The 25098-nt window shown below is 40.6% G+C and overlaps 1 protein-coding gene across 1 annotated transcript; it reads right to left on the reverse strand.

The window, feature by feature from the left end:
- Nucleotides 1-2320: 2320 nt before the first annotated feature.
- Nucleotides 2321-24456, reverse strand: LOC124146958 (glutamate receptor-like). Its single transcript, XM_046517539.2, has 9 exons — nt 24187-24456; nt 22419-22562; nt 11026-11271; nt 8742-8956; nt 7485-7538; nt 6506-6637; nt 5371-5553; nt 3700-3807; nt 2321-2448 (listed from the first exon to the last, which is right to left on the reverse strand). Exons 1-9 carry the CDS (start codon nt 24308-24310, stop codon nt 2329-2331), a joined length of 1326 nt encoding a protein of 441 aa, XP_046373495.2. The 5' UTR covers nt 24311-24456; the 3' UTR covers nt 2321-2328.
- Nucleotides 24457-25098: the final 642 nt, after the last annotated feature.

Genomic DNA, 25098 nt, shown 5'->3' on the forward strand with positions numbered 1-25098 from the left:
CAGGACACACAGCCATAGACACAACACACTCAGTCATAGACACAGGACACTTAGTCAAAGACACAGGACACACAGCCATAGACACATGTCACTCAGTCATAGACACAGGACACACAGCCTTAGACACAACACGCAGTCATAGACACATGTCACTCAGTCATAGACACAGGACACTCAGTCATAGACAAATGTCACTCAGTCATAGACACATGTCACTCAGTCATAGACACAGGACACTTAGTCAAAGACACATGACACTTAGTCATAGACACAGGTCTCTTAGTCATAGACACAGGACATCCACTAATCATAGAACATTCAGTCAAAGCTACGGAACACTAGAAAACACAGGCTTGGGACACACAGCCACAAACACAGGACACAGTCATAGACACAGGGTCTCAGTAACAGACACTGGACACTTAGTCATAAACACAAGACGCCCATATATAGACACAGGACACTCAGATGTAGACACAGGACACACAGCCATAAACTCAGGACACTCAGTCATAGACTCAGGACACTCAGTCATAGACACGGGACACTTAGTCATAGACACAGGACACTCAGATATAGACACAAGACACACAGTCATAGACACATGTCACTCAGTCATAGACACAGGACACTCAGTCAATGACAAAAGACACTTAGTCATAGACACATGCCACTCAGTCATAGACACAGGACACTTAGTCATAGACACAGGTTACTCAGTCATAGACACAGGAGACTCAGATATAGACACAGGACACACAGCCATAGACACAGGACACTCAGTCATAGACACATGACACTTAGTCAAAGACACAGGACACTTAAACATAGACACTGGACACTCAGTCATAGACACAGGACACTTAGTCATAGACACAACACACTCAGTCATAGACACAGGACACACAGCCATAGACACAGGACACTCAAACATAGACACATGCCACTCAGTCATAGACACAGGACACTTAGTCAAAGACACAGGACACTCAGTCATAGACACAGGACACTCAGTCATAGACACAGGACACACAGTCATAGACGCTGGACGCCTAGTCATAGACACATGACACACAGACATACATCAAGGACACTTGATCAAAGACATAGTTCGTTTTCAAAGTAAACCCATTCGTAAGGTTATATGATTGTTTATTGATGCCGTTAACGTCACACACACGCTTTATGTAGTCCAGTGCACATCAATACATCTTCGACGTAACCATGACAGTGTTGTCATGAATAAGGATGTCAAGGCTGAGCCATGAACATCTCACATCTGTATCTTTATTTCATATTTCAGTACAGATGAACTCTGTAGTAAAAGTATGTATCAAATCCCAAAGATTTACACCTTTTAACCCTTGAGACAAATACATACTTAATTATAAAAGAATATTTGGATTTCATTTCTCACTATGTATTTACATGAAAGTTTACCCTTGTACAGTAAACTACGGTTATAACGAACTCAAAAGGACCACTAATTTTATTTCGTAATAACCGTAGTTCGTTATAAGGATATATACAGCATATGTACAGCAAATGGCCGGGACTGAAGATGAGTTCGTTATATCAGTCAGTTCGTTATAAACGTAGTTTACTTTATATACCTACACCACATGCACCTCTAGTTACCAGTGTGATGCATGTGTGAGCAAATATGTAAATATATTTAGGTCTTGTCCTCCATTCCCAACCTGCCCAGACATTCCAACCCATGCCATTGGAGCACACCAGGAAACGCGCAGTGGGCACGTTGGCTGTAACGCCGCTGTGAACAGTGTATCCGTTATATCATGGCGTGTCAGCTTCATGTTGCAAGAAATCCCGAAGTGCTGCATGTCTTTACAACTTTGGTGAAACCCACAGGACGGTCATGGTGCTGAAAATTCCAGGGAACATAATCAAAGCTAACCTGGAATCGAACCCACGATCATAGGTTTCTGGCTAGCATAAGACGCGCAACTCTGCATACGTACATTTGTACTGCGGCGCTTTCAACGACTGGGTCGACGCGAGCCCCATGTTGCGCAATGAACACCAATTGATACCAGCATACATCCTCGTTAAAACTAGTATTGTCGTTGTTGAAATGCCCTACACAACAGCACCAAGTATTCTTTTCGCCGTCACTTCAATACAGACAATTTGTCCGTCGTTATTCCCCACTCGCTTTGAACGAAATGCTTGAGATTATCAAATTACAGCTCACTGACTCCGAACACCGATCACATTAACAGTCCGTTGATATTTCGAGTGTAACCATTTTTGAAGCCGACTGATGTTTTCCTTTGAATAATAACATGATAATTGACGTTTGATCTTTTATTCAGATTTTTGTACAAAATGTACCGGACGAGTGTTATTGATAAGTAAGATGACTGTCTTCTCTATGTGCCAACTCGAGGACATTCGTAAGCCATGCTCGGGGTGCCATTTGCCAACCTAAAAACATCAACACGTATCATTTAGAATGGGTGAGTTGGTTTAAACGCCGCTTTGAATAGTATTTCAGAGATATACGTCGTCCGTTTATTTTGGAATGTTATGTTTTTGTATCGTCTTTGTGAAACGGACCCTGGTAACTATAAACATGTCATCGATTAAGCTTAGTGATGGTCGACTTTGAATTGGGTAATACGTCATAGTTCCCCGACGTTTTCTTTTTTATCATTTGTACAAGCTAAACTACCACCAAAATGTAGAACAGGGGGATAAAACAGGATCTATTGAAGATTTAGTTTGTGTGTCGAATGCCGCATTGCAATTTGACCATTTAAATCGTTTTTTCTCTTAGGTGAGGTGAAGTGAAATGTGGTTAACGTTGGTTTCAAGATTATTGCACTTACAAAGCGACGTGTGTGTGTGTTTGGTGTGTGAGTGTGTGTGTGTGTGTGTGTGTGTGTGTGTGTGTGTGTGTGTGTGTGTGTGTGTGTGTGTGTGTGTGTGTGTGTGTGCTTGCGTGAGTGTGTGTATGTGTGTGTGTGTGCGTGTATGTGTGTGTATGTGTGTTTGGTGTGTGTGTGTGTGTGTGTGTGTGTGTGTGTGTGTGTGTGTGTGTGTGTGTGTGTGTGCTTGCGTGAGTGTGTGTATGTGTGTGTGTCTCTGTTTGTGTGTGTGTGTGTGTGTGTGTGTGTGTGTGTGTGTGTGTGTGTGTGTGTGTGTGTGTGTGTGTGTGTGTGTGTGTGTGTGTGTGTGTGTGTGTGTGTTCTTGTACAAACCCGGTTTTAAAGTGCTAGCCCACTGAGTAACCATGCGGCAGTTTAACATTGATACCCCACTAACTAAATACGATCTGACCAGTCCTTGTTTTTGCCCCTTAAATCCGAGCGCCAGGGCATGGTAACAGGAATTAGCCTCTTTAAAATTATTTTTGTATGACGCGGCCGGGAGATCGAATCACCAACCTTCTGTTCTCTGGGCAGACGCTCTGTCCACTACACCACAAAAGCGTTTTTTCTCTTATAGTGAGAAAGTGAGTATGGTTTTACGCCGCTTTTAGCAATATTCCAGCAACATCACGGCGGGGGACACCAGAAATGGGCTTCACTCATTGTACACATGTCAGGAATCGAACCCAGGTCTTCGGCGTGACGAGCGAACGCTTTAACCACTAGCCTACCCGACCGCCAATTTTCTCTTCTAGCATACATGTAGAAATGATGGAGGTGATGAGGAATGATACTATTGTATTACCCTTTTGTTTGCTTCACCACTTGTAGATTCAAATATTTCCAAGGCAAAGTTGTTCCTTTTTCCATTTTCATCAAAGGTAACCCTGCCGGTCTGACCTTCAAACTGAACCTGGAAGTACGTACAAACATCGATCAGGTGATACTCCGTTTATAGCGAGGGGACTGAGATGTTCTGCACTTAACTTGGACCCAACAACGGCCAGATACCGGTACCCACTGAAGACTTGAATATATCCACCTTCAGAAACAATTGACAAATTACTGACAAAGACAAAAGTGTAACCTGCAGTTTCCAACGTTCATCCACTCCATACTATGGCCAAGTCCACTGAGAAATATGGGGTCAGTTGGAATGTGCATGCAGAGAACAAAATAAATGTGTTCAAGTGATAGCCTTGACGTGTGCCTGTGAATGCCTACAGATATCATAATATGTGCACGGAATATAAACCATACTTAATAATCTGAATTATGGTTGCTGCGATACCGGAACTCGACAAGTTACCGCAATAAACTTCACATATAATGTGCTCCCTACTCTTCACCCCTGGAAATGATCTCAAAGTAATAGAAAGAGTTCATGAGGAAATCCGTACATCAGGTTGATGGGAGTTTGATATGTATCAGACGTGCCTACCGGCACTGTAGATGTGGTGGAGATATCAGTACACTACAACATAAAATTTTGTGTATAACGTGAAACGTTTGTGTAATAACGTCTACCGGAAGACCATAACTTTCCAACAGTGAACCTCCAAAATATACCACAACTTCAGTCAGTTACTGTGATCAAGTACAAAATGTACCTCATTTTCCGATCCTCAAATTAAATCTTTCCTTTACTTTGAAGATTGTACATGGAAAACAAAAGTGCGAAAATTATGATCTAATGCCTACCAATTGGTGATGTCCAAAAGAAATAATCAAAGATTGGTCGTAAGGTCCAAACGGCTAAGCAATTGAATGCAATTTTCATTAATCCAACACAAATGATTTTGTCCCAACTCTCAAGTTCTCAACAACCTCCAAGAAGGTCTATTCTCTACAAACTTAGTACATCAAGCAGTAAAAGTGACAAACGTGAGGCCAGTGTCTATTTTTATAAGTTTGTTTGTTTATTATTTAACGTCGCACTCAGCAATATTCCAGCTAAATGACGGCGGTCTGTCAATAATCCAGTGACATCATGAGCATATATCCACGCAAATGGGATACGATGACATGCATCAACAAAGTCATTGAGCCTGACCACCCGATCCGGTAAGTAACCTTTTACGGCAAGCATGGGTTGCTGCAGACCTATTCTACCCCGGATCTTCACGGTAAGTAATAGTGTTTGTTTGGTTTGATCCAGGTTTTACTGAACTAACGGTAGTATAATGGCATCAAGCTACCCCATCAACCTGGTATCATCACAATGGGATAGTGATTCATAAGCATGCATATGATTCAGTCGACATTGTACGACGGACGCTAGTGATTACGGAAATATTTTGTCGCTTTTTTTGACAGGTTGTTTGTTCTATACACACATGCAGATTGATCATATTGATCAATTATGCCGCATAATCCATATCATCATAATTATAATCATCATTTTTCAACTATCAATTACTGTATCAGATACCTGTGACATGTCATTTGTTCTGAAATATTTTCCAGTCGTACAAACCTGTCTTAGGTGTTCCATAAGGATCTGTCCATGGGTAGTTTTGTCCACAACGAAGTTTGTACATTTTACTTGATTGTCTAACTGTTTGCTTCTCTCCATCAACCATCCGGGACTGACTTTCTCCACCTCCTCCACTGCCGTCCTCACAACGTCTACAGCATCGACCAACAATGCTTCAGTGCTCTGGAAGTGGGAGGAATATTCACAAATGACATTGAACGTACACTATACGGGAATGTGTGAGTTGTTTCAAGGCCGCTTTTAACAGTACTTCATTGAAGTGATAAACTTCCAGACGTTAACTCCTTTGATAAAACCCAGGCCAAAATGATATTCAGGACGAAGCCGGGACTCGAACGCAAGGTCAGAGGCTCCTGGAACCCCTAAGGGACGTAATTAATTGTACACGAAATAATAACTAGAGGTTGTTATGCAGTAGTAAATCAGTAAATACATATCAGTCAGCTTCAGATAAAAAATAGATTTAATGTACGAATAGGTTTTACGTATATGCATAGAGTACATGTTTGATTTTTTGTTTGTTTGGTGTTGGTTTGTTGCTTAACGCCACATTCAACAATATTCCAGCTATATGACGGCGCATGCAAACAACTGAGTTGGTCCAAGACAAACCAGTGATTGATATTATGAACAACGCCCGACGTCATCAGAGTATGACATGCAGTCAATCCAGTCACTAACAGGTGCAGTGGTTCTTCTAACCCTTCAAGCACGTCACCAATACGAAAATACACGCCTGGTCACTAAATCGATATGCAAGTATTTTAGTTACATTCAGAACACAATCCAACAAGACGGTATAACTGTGAGTGAGTGAGTGAGTATGGTTTTACGCCGCTTTTAGCAATATTCCAGCAATATCACGGCGGGGGACACCAGAAATGGGCTTCATACATTGTACCCATGTCGGGAATCGAACCCGGGTCTTCGGCGTGACGAGCAAACGCTTTAACCACTAGGCTACCCGACCGCCCCCGGTATAACTGTGAAGGTTTACAGTCGGATATGATATTGTAACATGCTGCTCAGATCTTGTTTGTATTTTTATTATCCTCGTCAGAAAATTGTGTTCCTAAGTATCGCCATGATACCAGCAGTTGTCACGTGTTCTCACCTTCATCACGTCTGTGAAGACTGAGTCATGTAGACCTATCACGTGATCTGCTGATCCGTCAGAAACCAATTGGAACCCCGATATGTTGGTAGCGGACAGGTCTGTGTTGGAAGAAGACACCGGTACCAAATCCTACAAAAGACCACACCCTACAAAATCAGGTTTAAAGTTACATATCTTGTCTTCCATATCGAAATCCAAACTCGGCAAACATTTCAGCGAAATATTTTCGGTCTTGGGGAATTGAAGATCATTCCCGTCCCGGAATCCCCACAGACGTTAGTTAGTTAGTTAGTTAGTTAGTTAGTTAGTTAGTTAGTTAGTTAGTTAGTTAGTTAGTTAGTTAGTTAGTTAGTTAGTTAGTTAGTTAGTTAGTTAGTTAGAATGATTACTCAGTAATCAGTATCATTACTGCTGTATCCCAACGGCCTTGAGTAATCAATACAGAAATAAAAGAGACAAAAAAAAATTTCCATAACAATCAGAAATATCTGCCAAAGTACGATTCCGACTATATCATGAGCATGTGTTTATGAATCACTAATAGTATTAAATAGTGATGACACAAGGTGTCCGTATTTTTTTTCCCCGGTGGCACCCGTCACATACACATGAAAAGGCAGATCAAGACAGACAATCCAGTGACTGATAGCATTAGCACCGACCAACGTACTTTGGAACGTTATCAGTCAGTTGTAACCACCAGATCACCATGTATCGCACTGGCCCTTTTGCTCTGGAATCCCTTTTTAAATATTCCAAACACATTACTGCGGAAAAAATAAAAATTAGGCTGCACACATTGTACACATTTGGGAACCGGACTTTCGGAGTGACAATCTCCCTATGGTATTCGATAAGACAAACTAATAGCTATCTGTTGAAATGCATAACTTCATGTACTGGTATTCTGGTTTCATGAATATTGTGTTATAGTTTAAACCACTGGTGATTGCTATTTAATGCGACATTCACTTACCAAGGCAACGGCTATAATATTCAGATCAATCCCGGACAAGACGTGTTCTTTCTTCTGCAAACAATATCATTATAGAATGTAAAGAAGTCATCCACAGCCCATAACATGCATAAATAACACAACAAACTTGTCATCAAAGCAACAGTTTATGGCTGATGACACATTGTCATGCCCATCTTCCAAGTAGACCCTTTGATAATAAGTAGATTAACCTTCAAATCAAATAGTCTCAATTCTCTATGTCTAACATACGGACTTTGAAGTCACGGAAGTATTTATCCTGAATGTCAACCAGGGCTTTGATATGTAAATCGGCTACTTCGGCTAAAGGTTTCTTTATTGTAGTTACACATACATACATAATTACAGAGAGAGAGAGAGACAGAGAGACAGAGAGACAGAGACAGAGACAGAGAGACACACACAAACCAAACCCAACAGTGCTTTAGTGAAGAGTGACGGGGTCGACAAGGCCGTAATTCTAGACAATACATGCCATTATATGGACGCCAGGTCAACAAGGTGACCTTTTCATTATTATTCATCTTCAATATAATCAAGGGACAGCTTTAGTTTACATCAATCAATAAATGAAATAGAGCATGAAACTATATGTTCATTAAAATAAAAGAATTCCGTAATTTTCTCTTTTGTCATATTGGTTGCCAATGACGCCGCAGCTCGTTGCGTATCAATAGTCCTGGTCTAGGATTACCTGCACCCTACCCCTGCTGTTGCAATTGAAAAATCTACGAAAATCGTCTATTTATGTTTTCATGCCATATCACACTGACATGCCATGACATAAATGAGACCCGTGAAGATCCGGGGTAGAATACCAATTGCACGGATCAATGTTTATGTTGTCGATCACTGGATTGTCTGGTCCAGACTCGATTATTTAAAGACCGCCGTCATATGGCAGGAATATTGCTGAGTGCGGCGTTAAACAACAAACCAACCAACCAACCAACAATAATGACTGTAGGCCTATGTCCATGGCCTATGATGATTTTTCACCATTTTAGACCTCTTGGGTAAAAATATTGTTCACTGTATATCATAAGCATGTAGTTATGTAAAACATGCTTCCAGGAAACGTTTAAAAATCACCCTTCAAACACATGTCAGCCTTACGTAAACATTTATTGTAATAAATGCAAGCGTTAAAACGAACAAGTGAAGCTGTCGCGTATATAGATAACAATAACACATCCGATAACGTTGCTCGCTAGCTGAATGTATATACTATCTTACCAAATAGCGAATGACACCAAGGACATCGAGTTGTTCTAGGTCCATGATGTAAAACACCTTCTGACTGGTGTCTCCTTTGGTCATGTGGTCAACTCCAGCGGGAGCACCCATGCCGTCTTTGGCCACAGGAAGTGAGTTTATCCTCCTTACATCAAGATCTATTAGTAAGTCCCTCGTGTTCAAGGACTGGAACAGATCCTGGATCCGCATTAAACCTACAAATGAAACGAGTTTGATGCATGAACCAACGTGTAGAACGTGGTCAACCATCTTGAAGCTCACATTCATAACTTCCTTAAGCCTTTCTTGTTATTAGCTGGTTTATACTTGACAAGATAATCAAACCTGACTGTTTGACTGTGACTGGATCTGTTTTTGATATTCCTAGTGATGGCCTTTTCGAAGGCACCCGGTGTCATCACTGATTTTCAGTAAAACATTCATATAATGTTCACCCCTATTTAACCTTTTACACCCACTGGAATCTGTTTCGGTAGATTTGTCAGCACCATACCCGTGCTCGTGGGTTTCACCGATGTGGTAAACGTCTGAGACCTGCATCACTTCGGGCTTTCCTCCCACATTAAGCTGACACGCCGCGATATAACTGGAATGTTGTTAAAAGCGGCGTTAAACCCAACTCACTCACTCACTCATTGTTTCGGTAGATAATCGAGACTGATTATTATCTGGCGTGCATGACGTTTAATATTTACGCGCTTATGTTTATAATACACTCTTTGGTTGATTTCCGCTGAAACTGAAGACAGCTAGTTCCAGTACTCATCCGGTCCATAACCTGGTTGATATAATGAGCACTATCTGAAGTCATCGGTGTACGATGACATGCAATCAACAACGTCTCTAGACTGTTGGGGAACCATTCTAGCCGCACTCCCTACGGGGTAAGGTAGAGACATTTACAAGGCCGTCGTGTGTTTAGCTGTTGTAGCCATGATCGCACCGTAAATCGAGATTAACGCACTCTCTTTATTAAAACCATTTTGAAAAAACGCATTTTGAAAAACACATTATGTTCAAGATGATGAAAATGCACATTTCTATTTATTCTCTCCTGATAAGTAATCCTTATAGAGATGTAGCACATGTTATTTTTGGTATCACACTTTCTTAGTAAAGTACAGATTCTAGTACTTTTAGGGGGTTGAGTCCCATTCGGGATTCGAACCCACACTCGCCTGCACACAACGTCGGAGATCCATCCCACCAAGGCACAAAAAATGAAAGTCCGATTACTGGTAGTCTAGATCACGTACTTTGTGTACCCCTCTGACAAGTGCAAATTGGCACGGCTGCCATGGCCGAAACCTATGCATACACAATGTCATTTAGAAATTGATCAAATGTAACAAATGTTATATTTGGAATAACACTTTCTTAGTAAAGATACAGATTCTAGTTCTTCAAGGATCAAATATTATACGTAAACACCAGGAAATATGCAGTATCGATTTTCTGCCGAACTGGATTTCATTGGGCGTAAAATGCAAAATAGTGGTGAAAATTATATGAATGGATCACTGAGAATCAGTAATAACACCTGGTGTTCGCGAAAAGGGTAATCCTATCCCGCTCTACCCGTAGCACCCGCCACTCAAACTATTTGCATTAATATGTAAGTGTTACACTCGGTGCCAAATTAGTTTTTCGAAATACAATTCAATGAGGGGCTGCGAAATATTCGGCTGAAGTACTCACACAAAATTTGAATATAAAAAGGTATTCATTGAGTCCATTGAACGATTTCGACTATATCATAATACCAAGCCTTCTTCAATATCACCCTCATGAAGTCCACTTTCACATAATATATAACGCTGGACTCTTAAAGATTGGTACCTTTCAATACGATGGAGCTCTCGACTGTCTGTTTCGCGATTCATCTCTGTTCTCTTCTGGTCACAACAAACCGGCACTCGATTACGGTCACTATCCCTACGCGAACGCCTTGCGTCGCGTTTGCGAACGAAATAGATTATTCTGAACAGTGCGCTTGTATCTACATCTTTCCAGTCTGTTTGGCTTTATACGTTTGTTGATTAGACACTGATTGATGGAAACAGTCAACACTTAAATCAAATATTTGGTACGTCAATCTACAACACATTCAAGCAGATGTATGTTGCATTAGGGGTCTACAAACCCACACAAAGCTGACAGTACCATGTTATCATTAATTACATGTATCTGGTTCTCTAAAAACTCCACGGTAATTTAATTTCACTGCTAATCTCGGAGTGATAACGTAACTCAATTAGCCTACCTTCATCCGAGTCGTAGATATACACAGCCTTCCTGCAACCATAGTGGTGCAGCAGGTCGACTACCGCCCCCATAAAGGACGGACGGACAAACAACTGGAAACCAGGCGTCGTCGTGAAGTTCTGCGTGGATCCGATGCTCACGAAGGGCATGTTAAAGGTGTTGCTGTAAGACTGGATGGTGGAAAGTGAGGAGGCGTTGGTCACACCGATGATGGCGACGACGTCTTTTGTTATCAGATCACACACTAAAACATAAGTGAGAGATTCTTTATGCCAATATCCTCACTATTAACAAAAACATTGATTGATAAAGTGAGCACCGTTTTCAGGATGCGATTACATACTGTGTCAGATAGGTCTGGTATACGAGGGGGCACGAGTAGTCCAGTCGTCTAATTAGAGGTTCAGAGTGGCCTCCCTTGAGCATGCCAGAAACCTATGATTGTGGGTTTGAATCCTGGTTCGCCCCGATTATGTTTCTAGGTTTGTCAGCACCATACCCATACTTGTGGGTTTCACCAAAGCGGTAAACGTCTGAGACCTGCATCACGTCCGGGCCTGCCTCCCTGTCAGCGGGCCGTAAAACCAGTTTAGTCACGGTCTAGTGACCGTACCGCTTCCCTCTCCCTTAATTGTCGGGCTTCCGTTATCATTCGGCAAAGTCCGGCGGTCATCGTTGACCATTGTCTTCACATTCATTGTCAGTGAATTGGTGACCGGTAAATTTTAATCTCCAGCTGAATATTCGCATACTTTTATCATGTATTGATTTGATATATGTGATGTTTGCTACCTTATTCATATATGGCATATGTTTCAGTAACACTGATTTGCGCGCAGTAGCGGGATTATCTAGTACTGGTAGATATTTCTCTTGTCTTTATGGTCACTTTTGCCACCTCAATAATTGTACATATATTGTTGTAAATCGTTAGTGGTACCGTTGGATAGCTTCTATTCAGCGCTTTATTTTGGTATCTGCATCTCCCATATTGGGTTAGTAGTTAGTTGGTTATTTGGGTTTTCCCTATGGTAGGAAACACACTTTGGTTACCTCACCCGGATATTGCATTCAGGTTGTCCTCTCCGAAGTCCGCGTACACGTATTTAACCCATATTGGTTTAGCCGTTCAGGCTTTCCATATCCGAGTGCGAAAGCGGCACGTCCGGAAGCGCTCGTTAAATTTCCAATATCATCGTCATTTCCCTATGTTTGAAAACACACTTTGTTTATCTCATCAGACGATTGCATTCCCCCTGACCCAGAGAGGTTGCTTTGTCCGAAATCCGCGTGTTTCATTTTAAACTCTTGGGGAAATGTATCGTTACCTCCACGTGTCGCGGGACTGTTTACGGGTCGTCATACTACTGGTTTGATCACGTCGAAACTTAGGTTTCGTTAGTAAGTGGTTTTGTGGCAGTTGTCTCTCTGGTACTGACTTATTCTGGTGGTATTGAACTGAAACTTATTTCCAAGGCTTTTATATTTCATGCCCCGTTTTTCAGGTAATCCGTGGATAACCAACTTTCCCGTGATTGCTTAGTTGGTGCTTAGTTTGTGCTTAGTGATAGGGAGTCAAGTTACTCTTTTGGTCAAGTACCTTTTTTAATGATTATGAGTCAAGATACTCGGTTCATGTAGGTCAAGTACCTGGTTTGTTTGGGGTTAGTTTTTTGGGGGGTGGGGAGTCTAGTACTTCCTTGGCCAGTCTAAGTGACTTAGACATTAGTCTATAAGAATAGTTTGCTATTCGGGCGTTTTTCGTCTGTTTTATTGACCAAGAGACTTGCTTTAGGGATGAGCCCTCACTGTTTATTTCTCCCAATACGGGGGCGGTCGGGTAGCCTAGTGGTTAAGGCGTTGGCTCGTCACGCCGAAGACCCGGGTTCGATTCCCGACATGGGTACAATGTGTGAAGCCCATTTCTGGTATCCCCCGCCGTGATATTGCTGGAATATTGCTAAAATAGGCGTAAAACCATACTCACTCACTCTCCCAATACCCTAACCCTGTTGAGGTTATTCACCGATTGGAGAGTTGACTTAATTAACTCTTAGTTGTTAATTGGCCGTAGTCGACTTAATTGGCTGTCTATGCCTCTTTCGGATTACCTTGTCAAAGTGTTGACTGAGGCACTCTCCTTTTTTATTGCTGTTATACATTTGGAAAGCTAGTCAGCTTGTATATTTGCTCTGATTTATTTAATCAGGGATCTTTCTCAGTGTAAATCCTTTATATTGTCGTCTATTGATACAATTAGCTGATGGTAAAAAACTGTGAACTTTTACCACGTTTTCAATTATTACTTTATTCTTGTTTAATGACACCCTGGTCCCAGGAGCTCCGTGACACGCCGTGACATAACTGGAATGTTGCTCAAACCCAACCCACTCACTCTCTCTTGTATAAGGGGTGTTCTCCCTGTTAGTCCAAAATAGAGTAAAATGCATATTTTGCAGCTACAGTAAAGTACGGTTATAACGAACTCAAAGGGACTACTAATCTTAGTTCGTTTTAACCGTAGTTCGTTATAAGCATATATACAGCATAACTACAGCAAATAGTCGGGACCAAACAAGTAGTTCGTTATATCCGTCAGTTCGTTTTAAGCGTGTTCGTTATAACCGTAGTTTACTGTATGTTTTTTCTCACTGGTATTGAGTTTATTCAGACTAAAAAATAATGAAAGCATGCATAGCATAGTCAAATAGTAAATATTGAAGTCGCATTTAAAATGTCAGAAAATGTTACATTATATGACATACAATCCATGTGTGTCTGAAGAATGAAATCCCATACTAGTACCTCCACACTAACAGTGTGGACGTGACTGGCATCGTTAGCCGACTGACATGCGCAGTAGAATCATGTTTTAGTGGGTTTCAGCTGTAATGTGACATTGCCCTACTCAAAAAGAATTTGTCTCTCGGGAAATACAGGGAACTCGATTATTGCTACGAAAACTTATAATGACACAGTAAGTAATTTGGCAAAACAACACAACGTGGCTATAAAAAAAACCGCAAGATGAAAGTGGGTTTCAAAAGGCCTGTTTACACAATGCAACTAGTTGTTACAATAACTGTAATAACTCCGCGATATCACGGTGGTGAGTCTCACACAACTTGAGATTCCTCGAGATATCTTCCCATCGCGGTCTTACGGTCGATCGTCATCCCTCACTTTATGGGTTCTATATTGGAAGTTGATTAAATGGCCACTGAAACAAATTTACCGACTCAGTTCGGAGTCTTCGTGGTTTTTTTTGTGTTTCGATTTGAGGCATGTTTCCACCGATCGAATGGAACAAGGGTTGGTTGGTTGGTTTGTTGTTTTACGCCGCACTCAGCAATATTCCAGCTATATGACGGCGGTCTGTAAATAATCGAGTCTGGACCAGACAATCCAGTGATTGATATCATGAGCATCGATCCATGCAATTGGGATCGATGACCTGCATCAACCAAGTCAGCGAGCCTGACCACCCGATCCCGTTAGTCGCCTTTTACGACAAGCATAGTCGCCTTTTACGGCAAGCATGGGTTGCTGAAGACCTACTCTAACCCGGACCTTCACGGGTCATGGAACAAGGGCATGACGTCTGTTTCATACTTAATGTTTCAAAGTTTTGTGGTAAATATATTGAGGACATTTCCAAATTTGACGCTGCAAAGAAAATGCAATTACCTATTTTGACTTGTATCATAATTATGTTCCCGGCTTTTCACAGAGGAACACTTGACATACCTTTGCATGTGTTTGTGACGGGTACTACAGCTGGGGCACGGATACGTTCACCTTTTCGCGAACACCTTTTAGCATCATCATTTGATAGTGGTTACATAGTGATAGTGAACACACGCTTATGGTACATTAAGAATCGTGCAATGTAGAATCATACATATGTTTCTAATGATTATGGAAAGGGTTTTGTTGCTAAGCTTTAAGATGTACAAGTTTTAAAATGTATTGCATACCGAATTGTCGTTCACGGTCATCGTATACGATAATTTGCAACGGGTAAAGGATCCTTAACACATGAATTTGACCATCAGTCCCGAGGAATATACAAACAGCCTTGCTTCCAATCTTAACAGTTCAGACCAATGTTACAAAGACTTTTTACTTATTCTTTGCCTTGTTAATGTGTCCTGTTGTTAGCTATGTATTTCCCGAATCCAGGCACCAGAACGAATGTCTGTTATACTTACTCTGCACCCTTTGTGACCAGCCTCCCCTACTTTGGAACAGCTAGCCACAACATCCAGAGACTCTTAAAGAAACAGGCCAACATTGATGTAGTTTTCAAGAGAAGCCACAACACTCAGAGCACAATTAAAGCCACGGGAAAACCACCATCCAGCCACAAGCTAGAACCATAAGGAGCAGTGTACCACATTCAGTGTAATTGTGGTCAGGCCTAAATTGGCGAAACAGCTAGGTCCTTCAAAACGCGTATTAAAGAACATCGAAACTCAGTCTCCAAAGATGACACTAAGTCAGCTCTATCAGACCATGGCCGTAACAACCCAAGCCACAGCATTCAGTGGGACAAAGACAAAGCCCTCATCACTAACCTCAAAGACTTCAAAATCAAAAAGCAACAAGAAGCCTTCAACATCAAAAGACTCCAACCATCAATCAACCGTGACCAAGGCTATTACATAACCCCGGCGTTCCATCAACTCATCAAAGACCCCAATCAGCCATAATCATGTAGTTTATATTACTGGCTTTATCCTTCAGTTTCCTTATATTACTGACTTCACCGGTCAATATATTTACCTTGTTGTGTACATAACATGCTTCTCCACTCCAGTGTAACTACATCTTAAATCTACTCTACTTATAAACACTGCATCCTACCTGTATATATACTTGTCAACCCTACTCTGTACATGACATACTAATAGTTGATAACGGTGTCAGAACCTACCCGAAACGTAGTTCCTAATTTTAATTAAAAAAAAACTTGTTCATCCATATAACTTAGTACTCCAACTTCTAAATGCCTCTCAAAGAAAATATCATACTTACACTCACTCGTGTGAATATCTGAATCAGCTGTCATGTACCGAATGATAATCATTACACGTTTAAGTGAGTGAGTGAGTATGGTTTTACGCCGCGTTTAGCAATATTCCAGCAATATCACGGCGGGGGACACCAGAAATGGGCTTCACACATTGTACATATGTCGTGAATCGAACCCGGGTCCTCGGCGTGGCGAGCGAACGCTTTAACCACCAGGCTACCCGACCGCCCCCTTAACACGTTTAAGACATAGGGTTTCAACATCACATTTCAAACGCACACTCTACAACTAGCAAATAACTGTATATTAAAGATTATTCCATCTCCAATTAATTAATAACCAGCATCGAAATGGTAACGCATCAATGTATTGTGTCCTTTTGACATTTTACAAACTCAAACATAACATAAAAAGATTTCCGTATGCATGCACACTAAAATGAAGCTGTTACAAAATCTTACGAATGAGAAGATTCAAACTGGATTTGAACACACGAACTGATATACGAGATGACCCTTGAGATCAAACCTGGAGCTGGATTAAATTATACGGCAAAAATAGCTATTGAAAATATTTTTCCACACTTTAAAAAAATGCTCTCTTTAACGCCCGTTTGGCACGTAGGATAGAGCTTGGCGTAGCATGTACAAGCAATAAATTTCATGGGTGTCATGGATACCGAAGTGGAAGCTATCTCAAGCCCTTGGAGGAAAGGTTCCTTCATGTGCTTTACTCAAATGGAAGACCAGGACCCAAGGGTGAAACGGCCAATGGCACACAGATTCCTGTGATTGCAGTTCTTGCTATGAACATCAGGCCAATATGATATCGACACGCTTCCATTTCTGGCCTTTGCTGATAATTCTGTCGTTGTCATTACATTTGGAAAATATGGCGAAATGGAGCTTTTCTCGTTGATTGGAAAGCATCAAGCTCGTACACATGTGTGTGATTGGCACCAATAGATCCAAGCTTGATTTCTGGTAATGGATTTTCCTGGGTTCGTGGATCCAGTAGATTGCACTGTATTAAATGTTATTACAGTTTGTACTGTGTCAATACATAGCGTCTGGGCCAAAATACCAAATGATGTTTCAATATAGGAGATTTACTGTGGAAATTGATAAAATTACTTTTTGTTTGCATTCGTGCAAATTCCTTTTTTGTTCCGTCTGAACTCTATAATAATCGGTTTCATCCTTACGGTTTTGTATTAACTCATGAATACAGATAGATGTGTTATAATCCACAGACGGGAGATTGACGTCCTCGACTGCGTTTTGTAGGAAACTACGGTATATGTGTAGATGCATATCGTCTGATATATAGGAGCGTTCAAACAACACCAAGAAGCGACCGTATTGTAGTCATGCACTCAACTGTACATACAACTCGTGCAACCAGTCGTTGGAAGAAAATAGGTTTCCTCATTTCGCAAACGTATTCGATGAATACATATAGTTGGTGCTCATGATCATCACCTTTCCAAACTTTGAAAAATCCTGTTTTTCAAAGCAGGATGTATCAGGATACTACACATATAAACAGGCAAAAACAGGCAGTGGTTGTTGTAATAGTAGTAGAAGTGGTAGTGGTGGTGGTGGTGGTGGTGATGGTGGTTGTCGTAGGCGTAGTCGTAGTCGCATAGCCTGTTTACTACCTCTTATTTAGCATTATGTTATACCTGGGATAAGACTCTCTTGTTAAAATACAAAATTCTAGTACTAGTACTAGAATTTGTACTTAACCAAAAAAGTGTTAACCAAATGTAACACAACCAGTATTAGAATTTGTACTTTACTAAGAAAGTGTTACCCCAAATATAACACAACTAGTACTAGAAGTTGTACTTTACTAAGAAAGTTTTATGACTAATGTAATATTACTTGTACTTGAATTTGTACTGGTGCTGAAAAAGTGTTATCCCAAATAAAACATAACTAGTACTGGTTCTAGAAGTTGTATTTTACGAAGAACGTGTAATCCCAAATATAACATATGTCACCTTTGACCACGTTCTAAAAGGCATTATCTATCATCCTCTTATTTGCTTACATATGTATAATTTACAGGGGTACAATATAAAACACATTTGAGTATTTTCGTCATATAAACGCAAATACACTTGAGAAGAGTTGCATATGGTTTAAATCTCCACCTAGTTTCTTATCACAACGGTTGTGACATTAGTGTATCATGTTTCTTTACACGGCGGGATTCGAACCTGAGACATTGTTCAACATTCAAGTGTGTAGGGATGTTTTTATAACTTTGACTTACAGTTCCACCTTTGCCAGAGCGACACAACCATTTCCATAATCATTGGAAATCTCTGGCATCTGGGACATGACTAGGATCAGACACAGAAAAAAAGTTGAAAGGGGATAATTAATATTATGATTACATGGGACATAACAGAGCAAAATGATCAATCTAAGTCTGTATGAAACAAAACGTATGTCAGAAAAACAATCACAATCATTAGTCCATTGATTCCGACTACAGCACAGTGCAAGTGTATATGAATCACTATCAATTAGTGATGACACCAAGCGTTCGCGAAAGTTTAAAAAGTTTTTTAACTACGATTTTACATGTGTAAGAGGCGACATTTACAAGCAGGTATATACATGTATGCGTGTTATAGCGCATATTGACAGCGATGTTTCACCAGTGGCTAATCAAGGTAATTTACTTCTTGTGTCGTTAAATTACCATGCACGAGATCGAGCCTCACCATGGGACGCCAACATAATCACAAACATACACTGTAGGTCTCTCTTACTCTCTTTGATGATAAACACATACTCGAAGCACAAAACCACAACAAACCTGATATCATAACAAATGAAACGATATTTTACTACATACAAAATACTCATCACATATTTTTACGACTTCAAACTACCAGTAAATATTTCGTGAAAATACTCAAAACTGCTATTTGAGAATGCATCACATTATCTGCCGTAATAATAATCTAAATTTTGTTCAATAAAGCTCTCTTTTTAATTTTCCACATCTCTCATTTTCAGTGCAACTGATCATTGAGACTACATGACCCTTTTCCTAAAGTTACTCCGTAAAGCTAAAGGGAGGAAACTCGATAAACGGTTATGTTAATACGCAGCCCTGGCTCAGTATCGATCTGTATGTCTAAGTTCATGTATGTGTGTACATGCGACCATGTACTATATACACATGTATACACAATGAATGTCTGATCGGAGGTCCAAAACGATGCTGAAGTAATTACAACATTAATTAAAGTATTCTAAGAATATAGTTTGATATCCTAAAAAGGGAATCAATTAACAGAAAACTGTACCTCCGTTAAAAGTAAATGTTATGAATAAAATCAGCCTTTTTCTTTTCTTTTCAAACGTATTATCAGGCGGAAAAGGTGAACTATAAAGAAAAGGCACATTAGAATGGTGCCATTGACATAATATTGACATTTACATGATGCAATTGACTTTATAATGACCCATTTATATTATGCTGTTTACATGATAACGACATATTTTAATGATGCCATTGGCATGATATATAATGTCATACTTAGAGAACGCCATTACAATGATACAATCATAAATAATTAGAAATTTGCAGTTGTGTGATCTATTTGTGCTTGATATAAAGTAAAGAGTTATCTAATTAATTTTTTGTTGTTGTTGTTTAACGCCGCACTCAGCTATATTCCAGCTATATGGCGGCGGTCTGTAAATAATCGAGTCTGGACCAGTCAATCCAGTGATTGACGTCATGAGCATCGATCCACGCAATTGGGATACGATGACATGCATCAACCAAGTCAGCGAGCCTGACCACCTGATTCTGTTAGTCGCCCCTTACGACAAGCATAGTCACCTTTAACGGCAAGCATGCGTTGCTTAAGACCAATTCTACCCCGGATCTTCACGGATCAGTTAATCTAAAACGAACAATTACCGAGTAAGGTGAAACCTCATTAGACAAAAGACATTACTCATTATTCCGAAAATCCATTACGCCGGACGAGATAACCAGTAAATTCAAAACGCCAGAGAATAATCAGTTTAGATTATCTACCGAAACAGATTCCATTTCGCGTTGGAGGCAAAATAGTCATGAAAATTATTTGAAGGTATCGGTAGCACCCGCCAGTCACACACTTTAATATAACATGTTCTAACCATGGTATTCCGAGAATATTGCTAATAGAGGCGTAAACCTCACTCACTCCTGGTTTAGGACGGCGGCCAGGAAGTAAACAAGAAAACCTGTGATTGATATGACGAGCAGCGTAGTTTGCTGAAGACCTATTCTAACCTGAATTCCCAACCGAGTCCGTCGGGATAAAAGATGATTCATTGGACATAGGCTGCATGGATGGCCACGTATTGATTCCTCTCAATCAGTGGTTCGAACATTTGATCGTTGATGTACATGAATATATATGTTGTTTGCTTGTTTGTTTGTTTAACGCCGAACTCAGCAATATTCCAACTTTATATACGGTGGTCTGTAAACAATCGAGTATGGACAAGACAATCCAGTGATTGAGCATCGATCCACGCAGTTGGGATACGATGACATACATAAACCAAGTCAGCGAGCCAGACCAGCCGATCCCGTTAGTCGCCTTATGCGACAAGCACAGTCGCCTCTTACGATAAGCATTGGTTCCCGAAGACCTGTTCTAACCCGGATCACGGGTCTGAATGTGTATGTTTATACTCCTCGCTTTTGTACAAGGTGGTACCAATTTTGTTCGATTATGACCGTGATGTTCATTTCCACCAGGAACAGCCGTATTCTTCTGCTTGTAAGGTGAAATCTCGATCGTTATGCTTTACCTTAAACGCGATTGCATTTAGGGTTGTCTTTTAAGTTCGTATGTTTGCAACGGGTGCCACTAGTGGACCAGAATACGCTCACCTTTTTGCGAACACCTGTTATCATCACTATTTGATAGTGATTCATAAACACATGCTCACGATATATCCGGATTTGGGCAGAGATTTCTTATGAATATGGAAAGGGTTTTTTTCGCTTTTAATTAATAATTTTCGGGTTTACATTGATACTGAGTGAGGGAGGAGTTTTTATGCTACTTTGACCAGTATTTCAGTTATATTCAGCGTGTCGGTTTAATTTGGAAGGAAAACGTGAGTGGGGAAACTCGTGGACGTTTACCACTTAATGAAACCCGCGAGTACTGTCACAATGTATGGTGCTAAAACAACGAGGTTTCTAAGGGAGGCCACCATGTCCGATCATGGATGCGATAGCGCCAGAATGTCAACGTCATATTAGACAGTTTTTACGGTATTTTGTTTTCAGCATGTGTACAGTGGAGTGAGTGAGTGATTATGGTTTTACGCCGCTTTTAGCAATATCACAGTAATATCACGGCGGGGAACACCAGAAATAGGCTTTACACATTGCACCCATGTCGGGAATCGAACCCGGGTCTTCGGCGAACGCTTTTACCACTAGACTACCCCACCGCCCCGTGTACAGAGGAATGTGGAGCTCGAAGTCCGTTAAATACATCGAGATATCAGTTTCTCGAGACAAACGGAGTGCAAATATAAGACAATAGTGTCGATTAAGAGTAAATATGGACATAAAGTTGCAATGTTGCCTTTCACGTCCAATGGAATCTGTTTCGGCGCATAATCGAGACGGGTTATTCACTGGTGCTAGGAAGCTATATCCGGGGTACACTATCATGGCTGATTACAACTTATGACTTTTATTCAAGGTATTGTTTATGTATATACAAGAAAGTGATTATCTTTAATATAACAAAATTATCTATCTATGCAATTGTATATGATATACAACGCAGTTTGGCTTTATTTTGTGGCTTTTTCAGTAAGAATTGGGAACGCTATATGTTTTTTTAGAAATTTAGTGCTAAGTTTTGTTAATGTTTGTTCATAGTGCTCATTTAAAGATTTACAAAAATATTTTCCTCTTCATTTGTCTTTGGAGTGAGTGTTTGGTAGGGTGTTTGTATAACTAGGGGTGAGGGTGGGGATATGGGTAGGGAAAGGATTGGTGTTTGAACGGTGATCACGTGTTGTCATTTATTCTTTCTTTCTTGTAAGGATTTGGTCTGTTTTCTTGTATCGTTTTTATTTTATTATCATTATGTTATTTTATTTTTTTATTTAGTGTGGTATTATAAGAAGGGTTGGTTTGGGGGTCTGTTTGTTTTTCATTCCTTGCACAACTCCAAAAATGGCAAACGTTTCCATTGGTAGCTTGCGTTCAGGTCGTCCATCACTTGTGACAATATCATGCTATGTATGTTGTTCAATATCGATCCAGCATACACCAGCGTGACAGCCGCTTCCTCTACTCACTGGCGTTGCTGACGGCAAAGCTGTCGGTGATGTCGACGGTGGAGATGTGTGGTTGGAACAGGAGACTGCTGCCCTCCTTCGTTTCTCCCATCTTTGTCTCCAGCAGTGGCCGAAGCTGGACAGACCGGACATCAAGCAGCACGCCTGGGCGGACACAAAGGAATATAATCAATACAAAACAAGACCTTCTTTTTGTCTGTGACAAACATGATGCCCGATGCAATTCCCTATTATGACTACCGTATCTTCAGGTGCTCACTCTATTTTTCAGGTGAACAATTGACATGCCTTTGCACGTGTTTATGGTTGGTGCCACCGGTAAGTTCACCTTATAGCGAACACTTGGCTTCATTGTTATTTGATAGTGATTCATTAACCCATGCTCATGATTTCTTATGACTATGGAAACAGTTTGTCGTTCTTATTTATTTGTAGATTGACATACATTTTTCCCATTATTTTGACATCTTTTTTTTATGAAAAAGAATATTTCTGTTTATTGCCTCATCTTGTGAGTGTGGTTTTTGACACAGTTAGCAATATTCCAGAATTACAACGTCGACAGTGACAAATGGGGCTCACACAATGTAACCATGTGGTGAATTTAACCTGGAGCTTTGGCGTGACGCGTGAACTCTGCAATCAGTAGGCGAACCTACTGCCCAGTGCGTGTGAGTGAATGGGTGGGTGAGTTTTAATCTGGGTGGGTGGATGAATGGATGGATGGGTGGATCCGTATTAGGTGGGTGAGTGATATTGACTGACTGTCTGAGTGAATTATTGAATACGATTTAACAGAACCTTTCGCAATACTCTACCAATGTGACGGAGGTAGACGTTACACATCGATCCTGGATCCCCGGCGTTACAAGCACACGCCTTACCCAGAAGATTACTCAAACTCTTCCCATGTACTGAATGATTGAGGTTATTATTACTTTCAACAAAATGAGTAATGTCACCTGATTTTCTGGTTTATCGATCACTGGATTGTCTGGTTTGTTTACAGGCTGGCGTCGGTTGGCAGGAGCACTGCTGTGCGGCGTCAGGCAATAAATACTTTCTTTTTAATGCAAATGTATGAATGGCTGGTGCTACCGGTAGGAAAGGACATGCTTATACTGCTTATAACTCCTGGTGTCATCGCTGATTTTCAGTGGTAGATTCAGATAATTTCCACAGCCATTGTGCTCTTTACTCCAAAGGAAACCTAGGCTGGTTAGTCCCTTTCATTGACAATTTATATTTACAAATTGAAATGTAATCATTTCTTTCTCACAACTTTGTTTGTTTGTTTGTTTGTTGTTTAACGCCACACTCAGCAATATTCCATCTCTATGACGGCGGTATGTAGATATTCGAGTCGGGACCAGGCAATCCAGTGATTGACATCATGAGCATCTATCCACGTAATTGGGATACGATGGCATGCATCAACCAAGTCAGCGAGCCTGACCACCCGATCCCGTTAGTCGCCTCTTACGACAAGCATAGTCGCCTTTAACGACAAGCATAGGTTGCTGAAGACCTATTCTACCCCGGATCTTCAGCACTGTCACAATAGTGTAGCTTTGATAAAATATGTAGGTTCTGGGTAGACATAAATTTTGAATAACATTCACCAGCATTCTTAAATTTAATACAGTGATAGATATGCAGGAAATCGCCTAAGCCTCTATGGCGATACACAGACAGCTTCGTATACAAATGTGCCAACTTGACAGACATTACCTAATTAATAAATAAAATCGTTACACGATAATCTTACCAATACTCAGCTTAGCTTTGTTTGATAATCCAGACTTGGCACTCAAGGCAACTTCAAATGCAGATAGCAGCACAATTAGTGCACACGCGTCCATTAAAACTCTGTATCTGGCATGAATTATCATTATTGTAGCCACTAAAACGGTGTTTTCAAGTTGCCAGTGATTATTACGGTGGTTACATCGGAAGTTCCAGCACTTCCGGACCTGCGCAGTAGAGTGAAAGGATAGTATAAAGAAGTGTCTTGGCGTATTGATTTTCGAGTGAGAGGGGGCTCCGCCGTGACTCACACATCCCTTGCATGCGCGCCTCCTAAACTGTCTGATGTTTCGACATTATGTCCGTCTTCAGCAGCAGCAGCAGCAGCAATAGTCTTACACTGGTCGTCTTCAATTTCTTTGAATTTCCACCGTGTGGCCTGTTGTGATCGAATATTGATGGTGTGTATGCAGTACTTAAGTTAATCAATTTAAAAGTTAGCTAAAGTTACACATATTTTATGCATGATATCTTATTGGCTTAAGCTAGTATCCGTAATGGTATTTGTATATTTTGCTAACTGAAAACAACCACAGTGTTAGGAAGTAAAATAACACGATGAGTTGAGATGTTTAATTTAATTTCATGTACATAAGCATTGATTTAATTTAGGAACACGTACATTCATATTTCCCTTTTGTGAGTACGCTAACACAATGCATTGGTTCATTTGGTTCATGGCGCAGACGGTAACAAATGGATCAAGCCAGTCCACCATGTCGCTTAAGATACTGTGTTTGTGCCAAAGCTGGGAATCCACTGACAATTTATTGGACAGTCTCATTAAATTCATTGCGTAATCCCGAGTGGGAAGTGACTTACCCCGAGCAGCAACAGAAAGCAGGGTTGCTGATCCTTACAACGCACTGCACAT

This window comes from Haliotis rufescens, unplaced genomic scaffold, assembly GCF_023055435.1.
Source record: "Haliotis rufescens isolate VD_foot unplaced genomic scaffold, xgHalRufe1.0.p SCAF_7, whole genome shotgun sequence".
NCBI classification, from domain to species: Eukaryota; Metazoa; Mollusca; class Gastropoda; order Lepetellida; family Haliotidae; genus Haliotis; species Haliotis rufescens.